We start from the raw sequence: 20,419 nt of genomic DNA, 5'->3' as shown, positions 1-20,419 counted from the left end.
TGTGCAAATGTATCACTATGAATAATGTAAGTCATAATGCTGATAGTTGTACAGTGTATAGTACTGTGCACATCTTATTCTTAAAAGAAAAAAAAAGGTAAGAACAAAATTATGCCTCATATGTCTGATCAACTAATCACAAAAAAGCCTTTCCATAATGGTAACAGATTAGCTGATAATCACCTAAGATTTGCAAATTGCCGCCTTAAGAACAAAACTCTTGAGCTTTATTTATCTAACCTAACTAGTCCAGAGTGGACCCTTAAGTAATTTATATAGATTCCTTTGTTTGAATGAGGTCAGTGGGAAGTGGGCTGAGAGAGATATAGTACATGTGTGAAGTAGTGCTAAAGATTTTTGCTTTAAACCTAATTTATTTTTATTAGGAAATACTTTTTTGGAGTGTTGGATCAGTTACTACAGAATAAAGAGTCAGATTCCTATGAACTATTTGCCATTACTCAAAAAAAATAAATAAGGTGAGGTGTTTTATTACCATTTCCACTGTATGAATTTCTGAATTGTTATACAGTCTGAGGGGGATTGTAAAACTTATTTCTGTAATGGGACTTCTTGATTTTAATGCCTTTCCCTTTCTTATTTGTTACTTGTGGTTTATTATGGTTTTCTTTTAATGTTTTCAGATCTAGAGCTAAGCATGCGCATAAGAAGAATTCTATAAAGGAATCTAATATATTTGAGTCAAATGTTGTGCTTGCTTCCAGCTAAGGCCCAAGGCCATGTCATTAAAGAATGGTAGAATTGCCATTTGGCAAAGAGGATGTAGTGTGGTCTACCACTCATGTCTTGCTGGGAAACTTGAAAAAACATATATCTTTGGTAGTCATTTGAATATATGAGTGCAACATGATGATGAATGGATGAATGGAACTTGCTGAAGTGGATCTTTTCTTAAAGTTCAGCTTGGTCTCATTCTTTTCGAATTGAAATGACTGAACTTCTCACACCTGAATTCTTGGCAAAGGTAAATTTGCTTCAACCTAAGACGGAATGTCTAAAATAGATGGTATATGCTACAAAGGAAGTTGTATGGACAAACTTACAACTCATGTGCAAATCTTATTGAGGCGTGCAAGCCTAGGTTTCCTGTATGTTCATGGCCAGTGGCATAACCCGGTAAATCCATGAGATGGGTATGAATGTAGCTCTTTATTGAGGCAGCACTACTGGGTATCGTGTGGCAATCCACAACCACAGAGACTGACACTGGCACCCCTACTAAATTCATGTGGATTGTCTTTAAATGGCTTATTATTATTGGGCAGCACCTCCAGGACCTTTAGAAGTGGTTTCCATGGACTATTTCATGGACCATCAACACTTTCTCCTTGGGTTGAAGGCAATCATGTTCCTGTCCATTTGTAAATAAACACCAAGCAGAGACATCTAGTGAAATGGGCCGCTATATCACCTCCTTCAACTAGGACCAGGTTTCTTTAGCATTAGCTTTCCCCCACTACAATTTTTAAACTTACTAGCCTCTTTCCTGAACATGTAATTAAGGCTATTGCAAGGGTGTCAAATCTTGTTCTAGATGAGGCACTATCCTGCAGAGTTTCACTCCAATCCTAATTAAATTCTGAATTAGATCATGAAGGTCTTCCACATTATTAGAAAATTCCAAGCTGGTGTGTTGGCAGGTTGAAACTAAACTCTGCAACTAAACTCTCCAGGGGAGCAGGATTGGCAACCCCTAGTCAACTGGAACTGCATGTCTGTTCATGTGCATACACAATGGGTGAAGTGCCAAAGGTGGAGAAGAATGAAGAATAAAGTTTTACCCAAGAGCCCTTTAACTGAACCAATCACTGAAAATTAATGCAAAGCCTTCTAACTATGGTGTATGTATAGTGTACCTTGATGTTATCCTGGTCAAACAAGAGTCAGGACATTTAACACATATCATCTGAAGTACCAAGAAGCAAAAAAAAAAAAAACCTTCAAAAAATTCAAAATCTTCACATTTTCCACTTTTGTAGTTGACAAAGCATTGAAGTGCCTTGGACAGTTTTATCTTGTGGAAAGTGCCATGGTGACGTAAAGCATAGGAAGCAGTGAAGTGCATTGGGGTAGGTAGTTCAGGGTTTTTTTGGTTTGTAATGTAGCGTAGGAGTCTGAATTGAGATGCATGCAAGATGCCTCAAATCTGCAGTACTGTTGCCTCATTGCTTTGCTACTCGACTCAGCTGCAACGCCAGTGGTCTCTGTTGCTTGGGTCATTAAAAATGAATGATGTCCGATGATGTTGTTACCAATACCAGCTCATTCGAGTCTAATTCAAGAATGAGACCAAAAGAGAGTTCGGTTTGAGTCAAAACCAATACAAGAGGAGGATTAAGTATAAGTCAAGACTTTGACCAAGACAAGAAAAAGACATACAGTCAATGCCAAGCCTTTCAAAGTATACTGCGATTTGAAAATTTTATGGTTTAAAAACCACTATTTTCCATTATACTGTTCCTGCGGTATGCGCTGTTATCCATATCTCCTCGATGACTTAAAGAGTAGGAATCCCTCAGACTGACCCCTACTCCTCCTGTTGGTGCGAGAGAGCGGTCAGTCATGTGTGTGTGTAGGATGGTCGAACTCAAGGCCCGGGTACACTTCACATTCAGAATTCCTTTCCATCTCATGCACAGCCGCGTCCGCACAGCTTTAAAAAGTATACTCAACCACAGATGAACGTGGACAGATGAGCTCACATGTGCAGTACCATGGGGTACGCAGCTGTGTGCGAGCCTTCTTGTTGACGAAAATAACGTAATGCCGACTGTGCACAGACGGCTGAAACATCGTTTACGCGATTGCCAACCGGCTGTTTTTTGCCTTATTGCAACGCTCTGTTCTGCACTTGCACAAACTACATTGCAATGCAATAATTGTACAAAATGTAATTAATAAATATGAAGTCTGTTAACGCCGTTAACTTGTTAATTTATTTATTAATTTTTTGTCTACTGTTTATTGAAATTGTCTTCAAGGAACAGTAGATTAAACCAAAAAGCAACTGTGCAAATTTAAAACCCATCCCAACCTGTCCCACCCCCTGGTATGCTTCAAAATAAATAAAATAAAACTCTTTTTTTTTTTTGAATACCGTTTTTTCCGGATTATAAGTCACACTTTTTTCATAGTTTGGCTGGTCCTGTGACTCATAGTCAGGTGTGACTTATTTATCAAAATTAATTTGAAATGAACCAAGAGAAATGAAGCAATAGACGGTAATGTTTTCTCTTGGTTCTAAATAAATGCGACTTATAGTCCAGTGCGACTTATATATGTTTTTTCCTCATCATGACGTATTTTTGGACTGATGCGACTTATACTCAGGTGTGACTTATAGTCCGAAAAATACAGTAAATAAAATAAGATTTTAGAAAAGATAGCACAACATTAAAAACTGAAAGCTATAAATGTAATTTTTTTTACATTAGAACCATGTATACGAGAAGTTGAGAGATAATCTCCAACAAATACAAAGTCCAGGTTTGTCTGTCCATTGTGTGAGGAGAATTCCAATTGAAAAGTTTTCTTCTGAAAACTTTGTGTTATAATTTCAAAAAGCTTGTCAGAACATTCTGTTTTTGCTTCAAATTGTGCTATTATTAAATCAGATTATGTGTATGGTTATTATTATATAACTAAATGATATGAATGATATGTATATGAATTATATAAATAAAATTAAATAACTATATTTACAGATTTAGGTTAACTAAAGATGTCAGCCTTTATTCATTTTCTCTTCTTAGGAAACAAATCAAAGACAAAATAAATCAATTCTACTGTTTCTAATATTCTTTATGTTGCTCAAAAACAAAATATTTTGTGTCCGGCAGGATTTTTTTATTTTTTATTTATATCATTTAAAAATTTCAGAGCTGTAACAACAATGCCGTAATACCGTGATATTTTTGCTCAAGGATATCATACCATCAAAATTTCATACCAACTCATGCCTATGCACAAATGCAGGTGATTTAGTAGCTGAATTCTATGCAGAAAATGAAGCTCCTTGTGCTCAAATTGTGATTCAGGGTAGGTTTGCAGTGTGACCCTGCGATAAACTGGGATTGTAATGGGGTTAGTCATATGCCTTTCTTGTACCTAAGGGGCCATTTACATGACAATGTTTTCAGCCAAAAACAGGAAATGATTTATGCGGTTTTGCCTGTTCGTTTACACAACAACTGTGTTTTGGGGACTGAAAATGCATATTTTTCTAAATGGGTTTCAAAGTGAAAGTTTGATGTGTCAACTACTGGCATGGCATACGTAATACAAAGTTTTTTGCGGATATGTGTAAATGTGAATTGGTTTGAAAATGTTTTTAAAAAGAAAACTTTTTAAAAAATGCAAGGGAAAAACGTTTCGATTTTTGACTACATTGTTGTCATGTAAACATGACCTAAGAGATGAGTGTAGGTGTATATGCACTTTAATGATTAACCTTTACATCAGTGTTAGTGAGGTCACAGACGGCAGCTTCTGGTGTCAGTCAGAACACAACAGCTGTTTGTAGGGGTTAGCTGTCTATTTCTGTCTTTTAGATCTCTCTCTTATTCTGTTTCTCACCATCTCAACACATATCCCCATAATTTTGCCCAAAGTTTCCTTTCGGATTGCATCCTAATATACAGTATTACTCAGTTAAAATTGTATGTGCACCTCTGAGCACTCATTCTGTAAACATGAATTATATCCTTTCTTTATAATTGTCCTTAGCCCTGCCTATGCTCTATTAGGTTCTGTTGGAAAACTGTTATGTAACACATCTAAATGACAGTAGCTTTGGTCCAAACTCATTGGATTGTGGTTAGACTGACAAAACTTTCTTTCCGTAATGGGCAGGGAAAAGCAGGTCTGGGATAATACTGCTCCAGTTGAAACACTACAGCTTAAGACAGTGCCTCTTTAATGAGAGGGATAACAGGCCTAGATGGCTGAAGGCAAAGGGAAGCCTTTGTGAATGGCAATATCCTCTTGGAATTAAATTGGCAAGTTTAGCATTGCTCCTTTGGAGGGGAGATTTTATTTAGTCCAGCATTGGTTTTCTCCCCACCCACCCACCCTCTCTCTCTCGGCTGCTCCTGTTTTTTTCTCCAGCAACTGGTAGAAATCGATGCAGTTGTTGAAGAGGGTATAAGAATATATGAATAGGTGGCTCGAGAATGAGTAGGCTATATTTGTGGCCTCAGGGAGTGGTCAACCCCAATGATGTGCTGCTCTCTCTTCATTATCTAATTTTCCCTCTCTCTGTGTTAGGTGTAAATACACAGAATCATAGAGGGAGCAGGGGTGGGCCCGTCAAAATAGAGGTTGTCTTCTCTAGCTGACAGATCTGTGTGTGGTCTTCCAGGAATTGGGAAATTGGAATTGGTTTGTATTGCACTGTACAACGGCTTTCTAATGAAAATGGTCCTATTATTCATCAAGCTCAGAACTGTTTGGCCTGATGGTGAAAAAGCATTTTAGTTTATACTGAATTGTTGGTTAAAAATGCATATTGTTCTGAATTTGCTATGATCTTAATACAAATACACTAAGTATATTTATAATTAGCTAAATATAATTAGCTTTCTTCCTTCATATTTTTATAATTATCAAAAAATCTTCCCCCTTTTTATAGACCAGCCAAGAAATTGTGCCCTCCAGGTAAAATTCATCAAGTTCTTTGCTAAACGTGCTTTGGCATGTTTAAGTTGTTCTAACAAATTTCCTCATTTAAATACTTTTAGTTTCAGATAAAATGCGTGAAGTTTCACTTCAGATTTGCCTTTGCGTACTACCCCAGCGTTATAGCTTCAGGCCGTATTAGCCTGGATTTAGAGTAGTCTGACACCGCAAAACACAAAGCAAAGTCAATGAATGACTGTAAAGCAATCACCAGGAACGAGTCTGTTGTTGGTTCTTTTGGCAAGCCGTGTTAGGTCATAACTAAACTGTTTTACTTGCATAATATTCACTTACTGGATAATTATAAAGGAAAAGATTTCCGGTTCAAGGCCAGTTGATGCGAGCCGATGGACAGTGAAGGGTTAAGTATGTTTCCTGTAGGAGAATATATTAAATGTGGCCATAATCACATTGCAGGAATGCAGTCAGTGTACTCTTGTGAAACACCCCCTAAGCCCTGGCTCTGCTCCACTCTCTCAGCGCCTCACACAAAGATGGCTTTGTTCTCTCCCCCTCTCCCTTTTCTCTTTCTCTTTCCCGACTTTTCATTTCTTTGCCTCTTTTTAACTCTCATTTGCTGTCCTCTATCCCAGTTTTACTTTCCTTCTCTCAGCCAGTAAGTCAGCGGTCCTCTTTTCCACTTTTACTTTCTCTCTTTTTCATGGATTCTGGGTTTTTCCCATACCTTCCCCTACTTTTATTTTGTTTGGAAGATCATATTTCTGGACTGCCATGTTTCATTTTGTTCATGTTGCGTAATTGCTTGTTTTCTCTAGAAGAAAATATTTATGATTTATAAAGAAAATCATCCTTTTTTTTTTACATCGCCCAACCAGAGAACCGTATCTACAGTGTGCTTTCAATGACTAGATTATCAGAGATACTTTAATGCAAAATTGTGTTTTGCATTGTTTTTGATGACCAACTTAGAACCAACATGTCTGCAGAAGTTTGAGAAGCCAGAACCTGACCAAATTTTCACCAAAACAACTTTGAACTTCACACTTTAGTTATGTTGTGAGCCGCTTCCCAAGCTCATATTAGAGAGTCATTGAGAGAATTGTCTTGCTTAGAGGCGGTTCATTTTCGGTTACTGATTTATCCAGGTGTTGGGTAATTTCTGGAAATTTGTTCCTTCTTGCCTGTTCAGTTGGTGAAAAGACGTGCAAGAACTGGCGGGATTTCTTCTAGGAACCGTCATCTGGTCACATCTCAGACTGCAGCTGCTGCTCTGTATTCCAGCCACACGTTTATCCATGTGAATATGGAAGTACCAGATGAAAGCCTCTGCATTAGCCATGTTTCCCTTAAGATTCATTCGTTTCACAGGTGCTGGTGCTTCACCAGTGCTCATTGAGTGTATGTGTGTTGTTATACAGAAGCACATGTGCAGATTTCTGTCTGTACTTATGTGTCAGTGTCATTGTTGAACAGAAACCCCCTTCTATTTCAGTGCTAAACAGAATGACTCACCCTGTCAAAGCTGCAAATGTCCATACTCCCAGGACTCAGTGTTCCTCTTTCAGCAGAGGGCATTGCAAACATGGGTACCAAAACTCCTCTTCAGTAACTTTCAGTCAAACCCAGACAGACAGAGCCCTGTCAGTTGGATTCTCCTTCCTGATCCCCAAGGCCTAGCCTGTAAAGAATGAGGTTAAGTTGAGCTACATGAATGACCCTGACCCTACCTCCAATGAAAAACAAGCCTGCAAACAATGGTGTTTACTGTCAATGGTGGTTATCGTCAAATTCATTAAATTTATATTGAGATTATGTAAGGGCAATTACACAACTGCAATCCCCCATTTCTGTTCTTCATATTTTGGCTCTGTTGAAAAGCCGCAGTGTCCTCAAATCTCCACAGAGAAAATGGAGCATTTCTGAATTAGATTTTTTTTTTTTTTTTTGCTGATGTCCCCAGCCTTGGCTCACAAAGGACAAAACGAGGCCCTTATTAAGCTGCCCCTTCGCCAGGCCACATGGAGGATTTGCGAGTTCAGTGGGATCTGCAGGAACAACAAGGGAACAACGAAACTCTTCATTCTGTCAGGAAAGCATGGCAGAGGATCCTGGACCTACGGTCTGTTTTCAACTTATTTGAAGCCTGGGCAACATGAAAGTACCATTTTAATTTTTTTTTTTTAACCCAGCGTGTCTAAGCTGAAGCCTCACATTATTTTCACACAGATAAACTTGAAACAAAAGGCCTTGGCTGACTCAATGTTTCCAGCAGGGTGAGGAGTAGAGGGATTTTACAGAGCTGTACCATGTGTCTTGGCCGGTACCGCACTGACTCATTATTAGCAATCAGTGTTGGATCTGGATGCCTTAAGCTGCTGTGGTTCTGCGGGGTAAAGGCTCCCATGATTGTGAAACGTTTTTCGAGCTGCTCATCTCTGTAATTTAGCAATTTGGTTTGATTATTGTGGGGGTTTTGTTTCGACTGAACCCAGAATAGCTTGGGGGGTTTCAAATCATTTCTGTTTCCTAAGATATTCTACTCAAGTGCAGAAACAGATTCTGATCGGGCTTACAGGTTCTCCACAGCTCTGTTTTCTCAGTGCCCAGACTGATGTATCCCCCTTATGAGAAGATTTCTGGACTGCGGTGCTCCAGGTGAAGGGGCCCTTTCTGTGTTACCTTATACAGCAGCAGGTTTCACTGAGGTGTTCATTTCAAGAAACCTTTTATCTCCTCCCAGCCCTCCAGACTCCATCTGAGCTTCATAAATCAAAGAGGCAGAGTCGCAGGGGTTGACACGAGAGCCCTCGAGAGAAGTCGTCTCTTGTTCGCTCTGTGCTTGTCCTGGTTCAGCGAGTTGGGCCTTGCGAACCGGGTCACTTATTTTACATCTGTACTACTTCATGCAACTACTGAGTTCTCAAAGCACTTATATGCATGCCATTTCCAGCATGAAGAACGGTGAACGTCAGGCCATGAACACCCCTCCTAAGCTACAGGTTTCCATTTGCTATTTCCTGTCTTGCTACTCTACTAAGGACTTGCCCCATGTGTTCTGCTTTATGGAGTAATAAAAAAGCATAATAGCTCTCATCTATTCTTGTTAACAGCACAGTGTGCGCTTGTCTGAGTGTGACAAAGGGTGAGAAAAAGACTGGATATGAAGTGAATTTGGAGCGGCCCCCTTGAAGGCATATGTAAACATTTACGGTTTGTCTCAAGCTGCTGGTGTGATTACAGAGGCCGTACTGTACAGAGGCAGTCAAATGGAAAATGCAGAGCACATGAGTATGAGTGGCCTACTTGCTGGAGAGCATTTCCCGACCACTCTGCTTCACGTTATTAGGAGGGAGCTGCCTCTCAAAACGAATGTGTTGCGTCTGATATAGAGGCTTGTTGGGAGATCCATTCAACATCCGTCTACACTGTTCAAGTATGTTTATGGGTTTGCTTCTCTCCAGATTGAATAGATGCCGTAGTACAGGGAGGGGATCAGTCTTGGTGGCATAGAGTGACGCAATGGAAATGCAACCAAATGAAGTAAATGGTTATGTTTGTAAGCAGCATGTTCACGCTTAGAACATTGGAATACCAGCCATGTGAAATCAGCAGTCAGTTCTGAAGGATTCAACCAATACAAACCCTCTTATTATGATGTGTCATGTGTTGTTACTGGTTGTTATTGTTACGGGGAACTGGAGAAATCAGTCATGCCTGTTATTACACCAAGCATGGAAGTTGCCAATGTGTGGGATGCTAATATCACTCAAAGGTTGCACATTGTACAAGGTTAAGGGCGTTCACATTGATTGCGATGTGTGATGTCAAAGCGACAGACATCATTCTTTTTCAGTGAAAGCCCAAGTAATGGAGATAGTTGCTGATGCAACAGCTTTATACAAATAAGCAATGCAGGGAGTGCCTACAGAGATCTTCCAATTGATGCAGATTTTTTAGCGCTGTCTGTAGGAAATGTGGCTTCACTGGAAGTTTGGTGTTCATGTCTTTGCTTTCTAGGGCCCCATCATGAGGTTTAGACTGAAAATGAAACAAGACTAGCACCCAGCCTCATGGGAGACGTTTTTCTCATGAAAAACCAGAGCTTGGGCATCAAGGGGTTTCATAATAAGCATCACGGCCACAGGAATGACTGTAGCAAAACATAGCTGGATGTGTACTTAGCCATGTTCTACATTGTCGTCCCCCACAAACCTTGCCACAGTAAATTTGGCACTCATTTCCCTCAGCTGCTTACTTGGGGTATGTTTGCTTGGGTTTTATGGGAATTCATATTGAATGTTTAACCACTTCGGTTCCTTACCAAGACTAAAAGCACCGTAGATTACAATAGACGAACAACCAAACGGCTCTGTGGAACCCTTATTTTCCTCCCACAAACTTTCACTCAAACTGATGTCTGTGTATATACTGTAAATATGAGTATAATACCTTCATGATGTCAGTCTGTGCCAAAGTATAACCAACCCCTATTTTTCTTGTCATGTCTGTTTTGGAGTCTTTTTTTGTAGCAATTTCCAGAAACATGAGTTAATTAAGTTTAATAAGGTAAAAACTAGGGAGACAGTGATCAACACTAAAGGGTCGACCAAAAAGGTCAAATAAATGGATAAAGAGAAATCTTGCAGATGGCAAGTTTTAGAAATCATTTGTATTCATGTTGTCTTTAAACTCTAAAATTATTAAAGGGGTCATATGATGCAAATTGAATTTTTCCTTTCTCTTATATATATATATATATATATATATATATATATATATATATATTTAGATAGATATAGATATAGATATAGCGTACAATGGGAATAAAGGTGCCCGGGTGTAAAAGGTGCCTTTGATATTAGAAAAACTCGGCTCAGTACTTTCCAAAAAATCCTTGTTATATATGTGTGTGTGTGTGCGTATGTATATATAAGGGATGTGATTTTTCAGAGTCACATAATCCTTCAGAAATCATTCTAATATGCAAATTTTCTGCTCAAGAAACATTTCTTATTATTATCAATTTTAAAAACAGTTTCCTGCTTAATATTTTATGTGGAAACAATTAATACCACTGACTGAGAGAGAAATGAATAACTCTGTTCTTTAAGCATGAAAGTGACGAAAAGTGAGTGAAAACATTAAAAATGATTTCTATTTAATAAATCCATTAACAAATTTAATTAATATATTTGATAAATGCAAATAAATGCTGTTCATGAAACTTTATATTTATCAAAAATTCCTGAAAAATAAAGTGTATCACCATTTCCACACAAAATATGAAGAAGCAAAATTGTTTTCAACATTGATAATAATAAGAAATGTTTCTCAAATTAAATGTAATGATTTCTTAAAGATCATGTGACACTGAAAACTTGAGTTGTGATAAAGAAAATTCTGCTTTGCATCGCAGGAATAACATTACATTTTATAAAATATTAAAATTGAAAACTTATTTTGTATTTGTAATAATATTTCACAATATTTCTTTTTTTCTTTTTTTTTTTACTTTTTGATCAAATAATTCAGCCTTGATGAACAGAAGATAGTTATTTCAAAATCATTAATAATTGTAATGTTTCCAAACTTTTGGCATGTACTTTAATAATAATAACAATTCTATATACTTTACTATAATATATTATAGTACTTTATTATATTATTATATTGTTGTCATGATTTTTAAATGCTGCCTTTTATTTTTTTACAAAACAGTATGTATTTTTACAATATAACATATATCTTTTAATGTGCTAAAATATATATTTTTAATAATGAGTGCTTGGGGCGTGGCTTGGGGCATGGTCAGATTTTCACTTTGTTTTAATGGTTTAAACCGGACTAAAAAAATATCAAAATTAATTTGTATCCTTTTATGTTTTCTAGGGAATGAAAACCCAGAAAGTGTTTTAAACCAAGGAACAGATCCAGGGCTTCAGCCAATCAGAGTGAGGTCGGGGTTCATCTGCAACCTTTCCCAGGCCACACCTTCTACTTGTTAAGAACTTCCTTTGGCCCCAGAATGCAGTGGCCGTTATTGCCCTATTTAAAGGCCAGTAAACAAATGTGAAGTGACTAATGTTTTCTATGTCAGTTCAACTCTCAATGCCGTCCATTATCTGAAACTACGGTGTGTGAAGGTTATTTCGACGGTCATTTGGTGACTATAGTGACTACCATGAGGTATACAGAATTTAATATTTATCATCCACCATAGCTATTCCCTAACACCACGCCTGCTCTATTATTTCTTTCAGGTGCAAGCTATGGTTAACCATTGCAGGAACATGTGGAGGACAGACACAAAGCAGACGGATTGGACTTTGTAGAACATTACCTCCGTTCTCATCCAGTTAGAAAACTGCAGCATCAGTCAGCTATTGATTGACAGCTGTATTTTTCCTCTCCCTGCTCCTGTGATAAGACGGCAGTCTTGGACAAACGCTACTTGACCCTGGCTGGCCGTTGCCATGGATTCTGTTCCCATGACTCCTGTTCCCATGGTTCCTTCAGCCTTAGAGGGAAGTTTGTCTGATTAGATGAACAATGGTGTTATTTTGGGTGGTTCCCCCTTTTTCGCCTTGTTTTGCGTTTCGTTGTATATGTGCACAGATACGCATTGGCACATTCTTTGTATTTATTTTTATGACTTGTTTCTTCCTAATAGGCTTTTATATAGAGTTCTAACATTAATAAATGCAAACTCAAGTCTTCCAAACTCTTAATTATTGTGATTTCATTAGTAGAATCTGCTCACAGTGCAGACGTCAGGGACATCTTTAGCCCTCGGCCAGCAGATAAAGTCAGTTGTGACAGCCGAACACGCAATGCTGAGTAGGTGTTCTTTCTGTCTATCTTTCTCTTTCATCCTCTTTCTGTATATCTCTCCTCCCTTCCCCCCATAAGCGGGCTGATAGGCTGAGAGTTGACATGTTTTTACAGATCTTTTAATGGTTGACCTGTGGCGATATCACTGCCTGTGCCTGTAGTGGAGGGAGGAAAACTCTCCTTCCTCGCCTGTAAACCGGAAGGCAAAAATCAGAGCAGAGAGTCATGAGATCCTGACGTGGGTGCAAAACGTCCACAGCGATCAGTTCTCATCCAAACCCATCCAAACCAGCCACACAAAAAGATCATGCTCATGGGCTTGATGTCAAATATCAGTACATTTCAACTAGCCTTGATTCTTTTCTCTTTTTTTTTTTAGCAGTGTTTGTTTTTGAATTGATAAAATTGGATGCTTGTGATCTCAAGTCAGTTCTGTTTGGAACCTTTTGTTTTGTTCTGCTTTCTTAGGCTTATTTAGTTCTTGCACTGGCTTGAGGTTAAACCGACAACCACACGTTCCCTTATCTAGAAACTCCCCGAAATGCCCCTTTTAGTGCAAATCGTTTCAATCTTCTGATACTGTGAACTCGAGAGCAGAGCTCTTTTTTGATTATTCATTGCACTCTGAAACACTGAAGAAAAAAAAGCTGATGGAGTTATTACAAAGTCTATGCGGGTATTGCTCAACTGCGACTTTGGCCTTATTCCTCATGTCTGTTCTTAAAGGCATAGTGACCCACAGCCCTGGTGCAAATGGACACGCACTGTCAAGTGTGTGTTCCTGAAAGAATAACTAACAATTATATAGCACTTTTCCCAAAAATGACAAGCACTGGATGGCTGTTATGCTTTGCTACATAATGTTTTAAAGGGTTGCCTCATATAAAAAATTATATTATGTCATTAACTTCCTCATGAAAAAGACCCAATGACAATTATATACAGTAAAAAATAAATTATACAATGTTATGACTACACTGTAAAAAATTATTTTGACATTTTTTTATATATATATATATATATTACTCCAGTCTTCAGTGTTGCATGATCCTTCAGAAATCATTCTAATATGCTGATTTCCTGCTCATAAAACATGTCTTATGACCAATGTTGAAAACAGAAGCTTCTTAATTGTGTTGAAATGGTGATCCATTTTCTTTTTTTATCTTTCTGACCCCACACTTTTAAACCGTAATTTAATATCTCATTTTATTACATCTAATATGGTTAGTAAATGACAACAGGGTTTTCCATTTTTGGTGAACTATTTCTTTAATGACCGAATGCTAAAGCATTGAAACTGCTGAACTTTGTACTACTCAGATGGTCATCTGGCTCCTATCTGCTACGATTGTATTCATGATCACAGCTTTCCTCAGGAATCTCTCTCGAAGGGAAATTAAACTAAACCAAGCAAAGACTGACCGTGCTCGCAGAGCATTGGATGCTTGTTTGGTGACGCAGGGAGCAAACATGCTCTATAGACTGCTAGTCCCAGCACAAGACCTCTCCTGACAGTTACTACAGTAACAAACTGTCTGTTCTCAAGGGGCCTGTGCTTTCTATCTAGTAGTCCCGTCATTGCCAGTACTTTTGAATGAGATTCAAAAAGCCATAGACATCCGTGCCAGGAAAAGACACAGTTCAGGGGCTCTTCACATCCTCACCACTGGGCTGGGACTGAATTTTGATTTCCTGTGTTTGAGCACTTTTCCAGGAAAACAGTTTGAGCTGTTTAGCTGGTTCATTTACAGCCCCCACGTCTCATAGCGTTCAGCTGTATTGGGATCAGTGTGGAATGCAAGTTTGTCGAGGAATAAGAACTTATCCAGGGAGAATGTCAAAATATGGCAAGAAATAATAAGCACAGCTGTTTGAATTGGAGTTGAGTATCAGAGCCAGTGGCCTTGCTCTGATGAACTTACAAAAACAACTTTTGAAACCATTTTGACGCAAAACAAAAAGACAGGGTCAGTTTGCTTATAAATAGGTGTTTTATTGATTTAAACTGCAATCTGTCGTTACAATAGAAACATATTGATGTGAACAGCAGTAGCTGCTAACATAGGACACAATCGACTGTAGCTCGCTCAATGTCAATCCTGTTAACCTCGAATTTCAACGAAAATCTATATAACGACTCTGGATTACAATCCTAAAAAGGTTCAAGACTCTTGGAATGTACTGTTAGGCACTTAGCAAACAGAAGTGGTCCAAAATCTGTAAATAAATACGAATTTTGAGTCATAAATCAAAACGACACATGCTTGCTGGTGTACATAACATGGTTTCAAAACGAATACACAAATGCATCTTTAACAATTCCCTTATTAACTGTCCGTTTAGATCGAAACGCTGCTGCGATCAGAGGTTCGGACCACTGTGAGGGTCATGAGATTTGTACTATAATGCATTTACTGTCTACGATTGGTTCATATCAAAAGAAGTCTTAATGAGAGGATCCCAGTCTAAACATCAGATTTCTAAAATCACAGGCACAGGACTGTTATTGTCAAGACAACTCGGTTTACATTCTAGACGGTCAGAGCCAAATAATAAAGGATTATAGAGGCATAAACATCCTGAAACTGCAGTCCAACATTAGGGAGAAGAAAAATAAATAAAATGCAAAACAATCCTCTTTGCATTCTCATTTTAAATTAAGTTTCACGTTAAAAATAAATCAAAAAATGTAGTTACAAAATGTCATTGCAGTATAATATATTAACTGTTGAAACTTGACGAAACGACAATCTTACGATTAATACGGAAGATCATAATTTAATATAAAGGAAAATATATTCTATTGTTTCATTATCCAGATAAATACAAACAAAATAAAAAAAAATGCTTACAATCAGCAATAAATACATTTTGATAAGTTAAATAAGCACTGACAAGCAACACTTTCAACTTTGAAAGTTCTCATTTGCAAACAGAAAATACCAACAATAATTGTAATGATGCAGTAATAACTAGATTATAACAATGATAGGGGAAATACAATATTGAATTAATGATAGAACATTTCAACGATCTGTTGCAACGAAACAATTAGTGGCCACTGAAGTCATATCTTTAGTGGTAACGTGAACAGGAAGGACATCTCTCACACATCTTCTCTCTTGCATAATCCCAACAACCACAACACACTATTTTAGCGCAAGGGATCACATGTTCTAGGGATAATTACCACGGTGACAGCGCATTTAGCACCACTAGACGTATAAATATCTTTAAGAATGATTCATACAAATCCAAGATGGGTTTGATTTCTTTTCTTTAAACCTTTTCTATCCCAGATCTCCCAAAATCAATGTGACTCAACAAGTAGTAAATGAATTGTTTGATAGGCACTTAAAGTCCCGAGGATCTACCGTCAAGGGTCTTCTGCAAGAAAAGTGGCACTTCCAGGTCTGTAAAGCACGTCGTTGCTATAATATTCAATAGATTCTTTAAAGGTCCTTGGAATACTTTTGAAAACTCTTGCTTTTTAGTTTCAACACTATGAACTAAATATGGATTCGTTTAACATGATCCAGTGAGGATTTTGAGACCTCAACGTTTAAGTGGGCCTTGAGGGGAACAGCTCGTTGTTTTTGCATTACGTCAGGCGTGTTAAAGACATCTAGGGAGGCTTGGGAATATGCCGAAGGTTGATGCTGCTGGGTAGCACACTTTCTGATTTGACTCAGTGGCTACGGAAACACTGTACTTTAGTCCACTTCTCTGCTGTAAACAAAGCAAGGACAGGAAGGGATTGCTAGGAGGAAAATTACTCTCTTTCTCGCCAGCTCTTTCTGTGCTTTCTCTCTCATGCCTGAAACCCCCGAGGGCAGGTTTTAATCGTCAGAGATGGAGAGTCTGCTGAAGATGGGGAGGCGACGTGTCGCGTCCAGCACAGGTGACTCGGATCCGCTCTGGCTGCCCAGGCTGCTCTGGTAACCCTCCTGGTCGGAGAGGGAATCCAGGGGGCTTGGGGGTGACTCGGACATTGGCCTGAAGAAGGAAGGTGCGGTGGGAGAATGAGGAGCGGGCAGATCAGGAACAGTGGTGCCATCTAAACTGGGCGCAAACAAGTTGGCAAACTCTTGACTGGAGTAAGTGAAGGGGTTGCTGGGCCACTCGTTGATGTTTTCGTTGGAAAATATGGGCGGAGGTGTGACAGAGGTCGGGCTGCCCTGGGAGCCACCTGAGCTTGTGAAACCGGCAAAACTGTAGCTGTGATGAAGGCGAGGTCGCTCCATCTTGTTGAAGGCGGAGAGAGGAGGGGGTCCGCATCGCTCCTCTGCGTTGTGGATGAAGTGACAGCGCGGCCCATATGGGCAATAACCAATGCTGTGGAAGGTGCGACAGAGCTCGGTCTTGTACTTGGGGTGGCGATTTAGACTACGAAGCTCGTGCATCCCATGGGCAAACTGGCACTTGTCACCATATTTACAAGTGCCATTCTCCTCAAAGGGCCTGCAGAGTTCGGTCTTATAGCGGCTTGAGTTGACCTGGCTGTTTCCGTTGGCACCAATGCACATGATGTTGCCCGGCCTTAGACGCTCCCCGTTCTCAGAGTAGGACCGGTCGCGGAAGCGGTTCTCCTTGTTGTTGCTGCTGCCGTTCATTGGAGCCAAGCCGTCCATCTTGAGGCTGTTGATAAATTGGTTCTGTGTCGATTTGGAACTGGTAACGGACACGGAGTGGCGGCGCTGGTAGAGTCCCACTGAAGGGGTACCCACCACCTTCCTGTCCAGCAGGGACCCGGTGGGGGTAAAGGGGGTATTGGCACCGGTGGTGGGGACAGACTGTAAATGGGAACTTGAGAGGGGACTGTTGTAGCTCATCACCTTATTGTTCTGAAAGTGAAGAGGAAAAAAAACAATGTCTCAAAAATGTTGCATGAATATGACTCCCTTTGCTCCAGATACCACCAGTGGGAGTTTATTATCTGTTGATGATATTGTCTGTTTTCAGGTCAGGTCTAGGGCCTGGATTTAATTCTGTTTTAAGGCTTATTTTCTTAGAGAGAGAACTAACGACCCTGAACTATTAACCTATGCAGCAATCTCTTAAAAAAACTTAAAGGTTTTATTAAGTCATAAAAGATGAAAACTCACAAGACTCGTGTATCATCTCCAGTACCTGCACAAATTGTGCGTAATACTATGATGATTTATTGCACAACCATCAACTACAAAAGCCTTTTTCTATGGTATTAAAGTTACAAAACTTTTGTATAAATGTATTGGGGATAAGAACAGGATAGACAACATGTATGTCTGTTGGACAGCTCTGGCCACTGTATTGTATGGTATTATGACTTTATTTTTTTTATCTTGTTCAATAAGTGTCAGGTGGCTTGTGAAGTTTTATGCCAATAGTTCGACCAAAACTATTTTGTCATTTATTTGCCCTTTAAAACTCCATGCTAAATATTGAGCAACATTCCAGTTCTATTCAGGTCAACTGACAGCACTTTGTGAGGAATTAAAGTCCTTACTGACTAATAATATTCCATCAGTAATAGCTCTCAAAGATGATTAGCAGTTGATTGTATTAAAATGTGGAGGGACATTCTAGTGTTGCTATATTACTGATGCCAAACACTATGGGTTCCCGTATGTCACGTGATAGCGACGCGATATTTGAAATGAATGACCTTCAAGAGCATCAGCAGAGGCTAAGATTAATTGCAATAATGACTTGAGGTTTAGCCCCTTCCTCACACAAAGCTATCATAACGCTTCAGACGACTCAGAATATTGCTCACCAGACATATAAACTACTTAGACAACACTGCACTGGAATAGCATGGGTGAGTAACTGTTCTTAAGTTTGGGGCAAACAACCCCAATCGTCGGTTTAAATTTTAAAAGCGGTATACTGAGCTTTGTGTTGGGTTTCAATCTGTCCAGCTGTGTGAAGGCAAGAACGCGTCCTGCGTGAACGCCCCTTAAAGCGTTCTGCTGAAAACGACTGCAACACGTCACAGGATGCGTTCTTGTATTCAAAACAGCTGCATGTTCACACAGTACAATGTTACATTGCTTACATATAGCTTTATATGCTTACAACTGACCTATAGATTATTTTAAAATATACATGTAACTAAACTGATATGCCATAAATCAACCAAAATTGCTGGTTAAATCCTATTGTGGTTAAGAAAGGTTAATTATAAAAAGTTGAAGCCTAACCCCAGAATGTAGCTCGTAATGGAGCACTCATTGATTTAATTCAAATGAAACCCAGACCTGTGAACTTCCTCCGTGTTGTGTTTAATCGAATCCAGGGCAAATAATGCACAACTTTATGTGACGCATACGTTTACTGATAACGCGTAAACGCGGATTAATTAAACTATTCTAATCTAATAGTTTTTCGTACTCTTTCCTTATCGATTAGCAATCGATAACTACAGATCATGAAAAGCTCAAGGCTAGATAAAAGTACACGAGCAAGATTCTCGTCACACTCTTATGCTCTAAACACACACACACGCACGCGCACATAAGCCAGAAAAGTTTGACATCGGTGTTGAAAACAGCAACTCAGACGATTGCTACATTTTCTGTATTAATATTATGAGATATTGATCTGTTATTTGACCATTTAAACTGTTAAAACACTTAAATCGACTTTAACAAAAATATAAATTACCTTATTCGTCACTTCGTAGTCGAAGAAGGAGGAAACACTCATTGTCGAATCGAGGGGTTGTTGTTGAAAATACCTAAAGTTGACAAACAGATGGTTTGTTAAGGCACAGTGGGAGTATTCCTGTGTTTGAAGGGTCTATGATATAGTTCTGCCCCGCAGAGAGCCCCCTCTGTCCTGCCAAAACTTGCGCGCATATCCTTTATAAAAACTCGCGCAGTCTTCCTTACGGACTGGGCGGGGTTATCATTTGTGGACACGCCCCTTTCCCCGCACGTCTCTGGCAATCCACGTTATCTTGATTATGAATCAAGATCAGGAATTGAATCATAGGCTGGAGTTCCTCCTGAGCATAATTAACACAATTCAGGGCACTTCAATTTTAGCTATCATACAAACTCATATTTCTGTTATTTTAAAATTCATATATATATATAAATCTTAAAATTTTATATGAGTTTGACTGTTTTAAAGTGAAGCCTAAAAGGGGTGACTATTATCATAATGTCATGTGGAAGATTATTTATAAACTAGTTGTCTATTGTAATGCACAGTAAGTCTCAGTGTAACTAAAATAGCTGTACTGTATATTACATACTAATATTTTTAATAATTTTATTAATAAATGCATTTATTTTACACATTTTTATTAGTCTTTTTAAAAATGATTTAAATATGTGTATACATTTTTAGATGATCAGTTTGCAAATACACTGATTTTGTATTAATGATTTATTTAAAGTCACAAAATAGAAATATTATACAAAAATGATCATAGAATGATTTGTAAAAACATCTTATAATTAGCCATCATTTATTTAAAATAATTCTAATGATAATTTATATATATATATATATATATATGTATATGTATGTATGTATGTGTGTGTGTGTAATTTTTTTTTTTTTAAGAATCAGAGGGACTGCATTATTTGGCTTTCTAATCTCATTTAGTTTAATGTAATTTAATTTATTTAAATGAGACCACCAAACTTGAAGATATGAATAGGTAAGCAGGACGTAATGTAGTGAGTAAAATAGAGAGGAAAATAAACTGGAAATGACTGCTCTGTGCATGCTGCCAGCATATTCTCCTTCACGTTTCTAGGGTCTCGATCCCTTAAAGACAGGCGCTGGCATTTTTTGCTGTGCCAGTTTCTGGTTTCCTTTGTCCTGTATCCTCCTAACATTACCCAAAAATAGTTTCTGCAGATTCAGCTGACCCATGGACTGAGTAAAAGCCTCCTGTCAACTGCAACATCCCTAGCCAAAGACCCTGACC

The 20,419-nt window shown here is 38.6% G+C and overlaps 2 protein-coding genes across 4 annotated transcripts in view; one reads left to right on the top strand and one right to left on the bottom strand.

Annotated features, from left to right (window-relative positions):
- The window catches only part of LOC113121191 (DNA repair protein RAD51 homolog 2-like), a 45,460-nt gene extending 32,034 nt beyond the window's left edge, over positions 1–13,426 (top strand). Inside the window, exons 10-12 of one of the 3 annotated variants that reach the window (XR_003294680.1) lie at positions 7,619–7,777; positions 11,548–11,713; positions 11,919–13,426. Coding sequence is in view for 1 of the 3 variants with exons in the window: in XM_026291467.1 (XP_026147252.1) it covers positions 7,619–7,777; positions 11,548–11,663 (275 nt within the window). In the remaining 2 variants the exon portion in view is untranslated. The other 2 variants (XR_003294681.1, XM_026291467.1) reach the window with 2 other exon arrangements.
- Positions 13,427–14,465: 1,039 nt separating this feature from the next.
- Positions 14,466–19,353, bottom strand: LOC113121190 (mRNA decay activator protein ZFP36L1-like). Its single transcript, XM_026291466.1, has 2 exons — positions 19,141–19,353; positions 14,466–17,336 (listed from the first exon to the last, which is right to left on the bottom strand). The coding sequence occupies exons 1-2, from the start codon at positions 19,180–19,182 to the stop codon at positions 16,332–16,334; spliced, it is 1,047 nt and encodes a 348-aa protein (XP_026147251.1). The 5' UTR covers positions 19,183–19,353; the 3' UTR covers positions 14,466–16,331.
- Positions 19,354–20,419: the final 1,066 nt, after the last annotated feature.

This window comes from Carassius auratus, chromosome 20, assembly GCF_003368295.1.
Source record: "Carassius auratus strain Wakin chromosome 20, ASM336829v1, whole genome shotgun sequence".
NCBI lineage: Eukaryota > Metazoa > Chordata > Actinopteri > Cypriniformes > Cyprinidae > Carassius > Carassius auratus.
The sequence above is the reverse complement of the archived record's forward strand: the minus strand, read 5'-3'. Positions and strand labels throughout refer to the sequence as shown.

Coding starts and splice junctions, on each gene's coding strand:
- LOC113121190 (XM_026291466.1), bottom strand. CDS start 19,182: ATGAGTGTTTCCTCCTTCTTCGACTACGAAGTGACGAATAAG. Junction 17,337..19,140: donor ACTACGAAGTGACGAATAAG/GTAATTTATATT, acceptor CTTCACTTTCAG/AACAATAAGGTGATGAGCTA.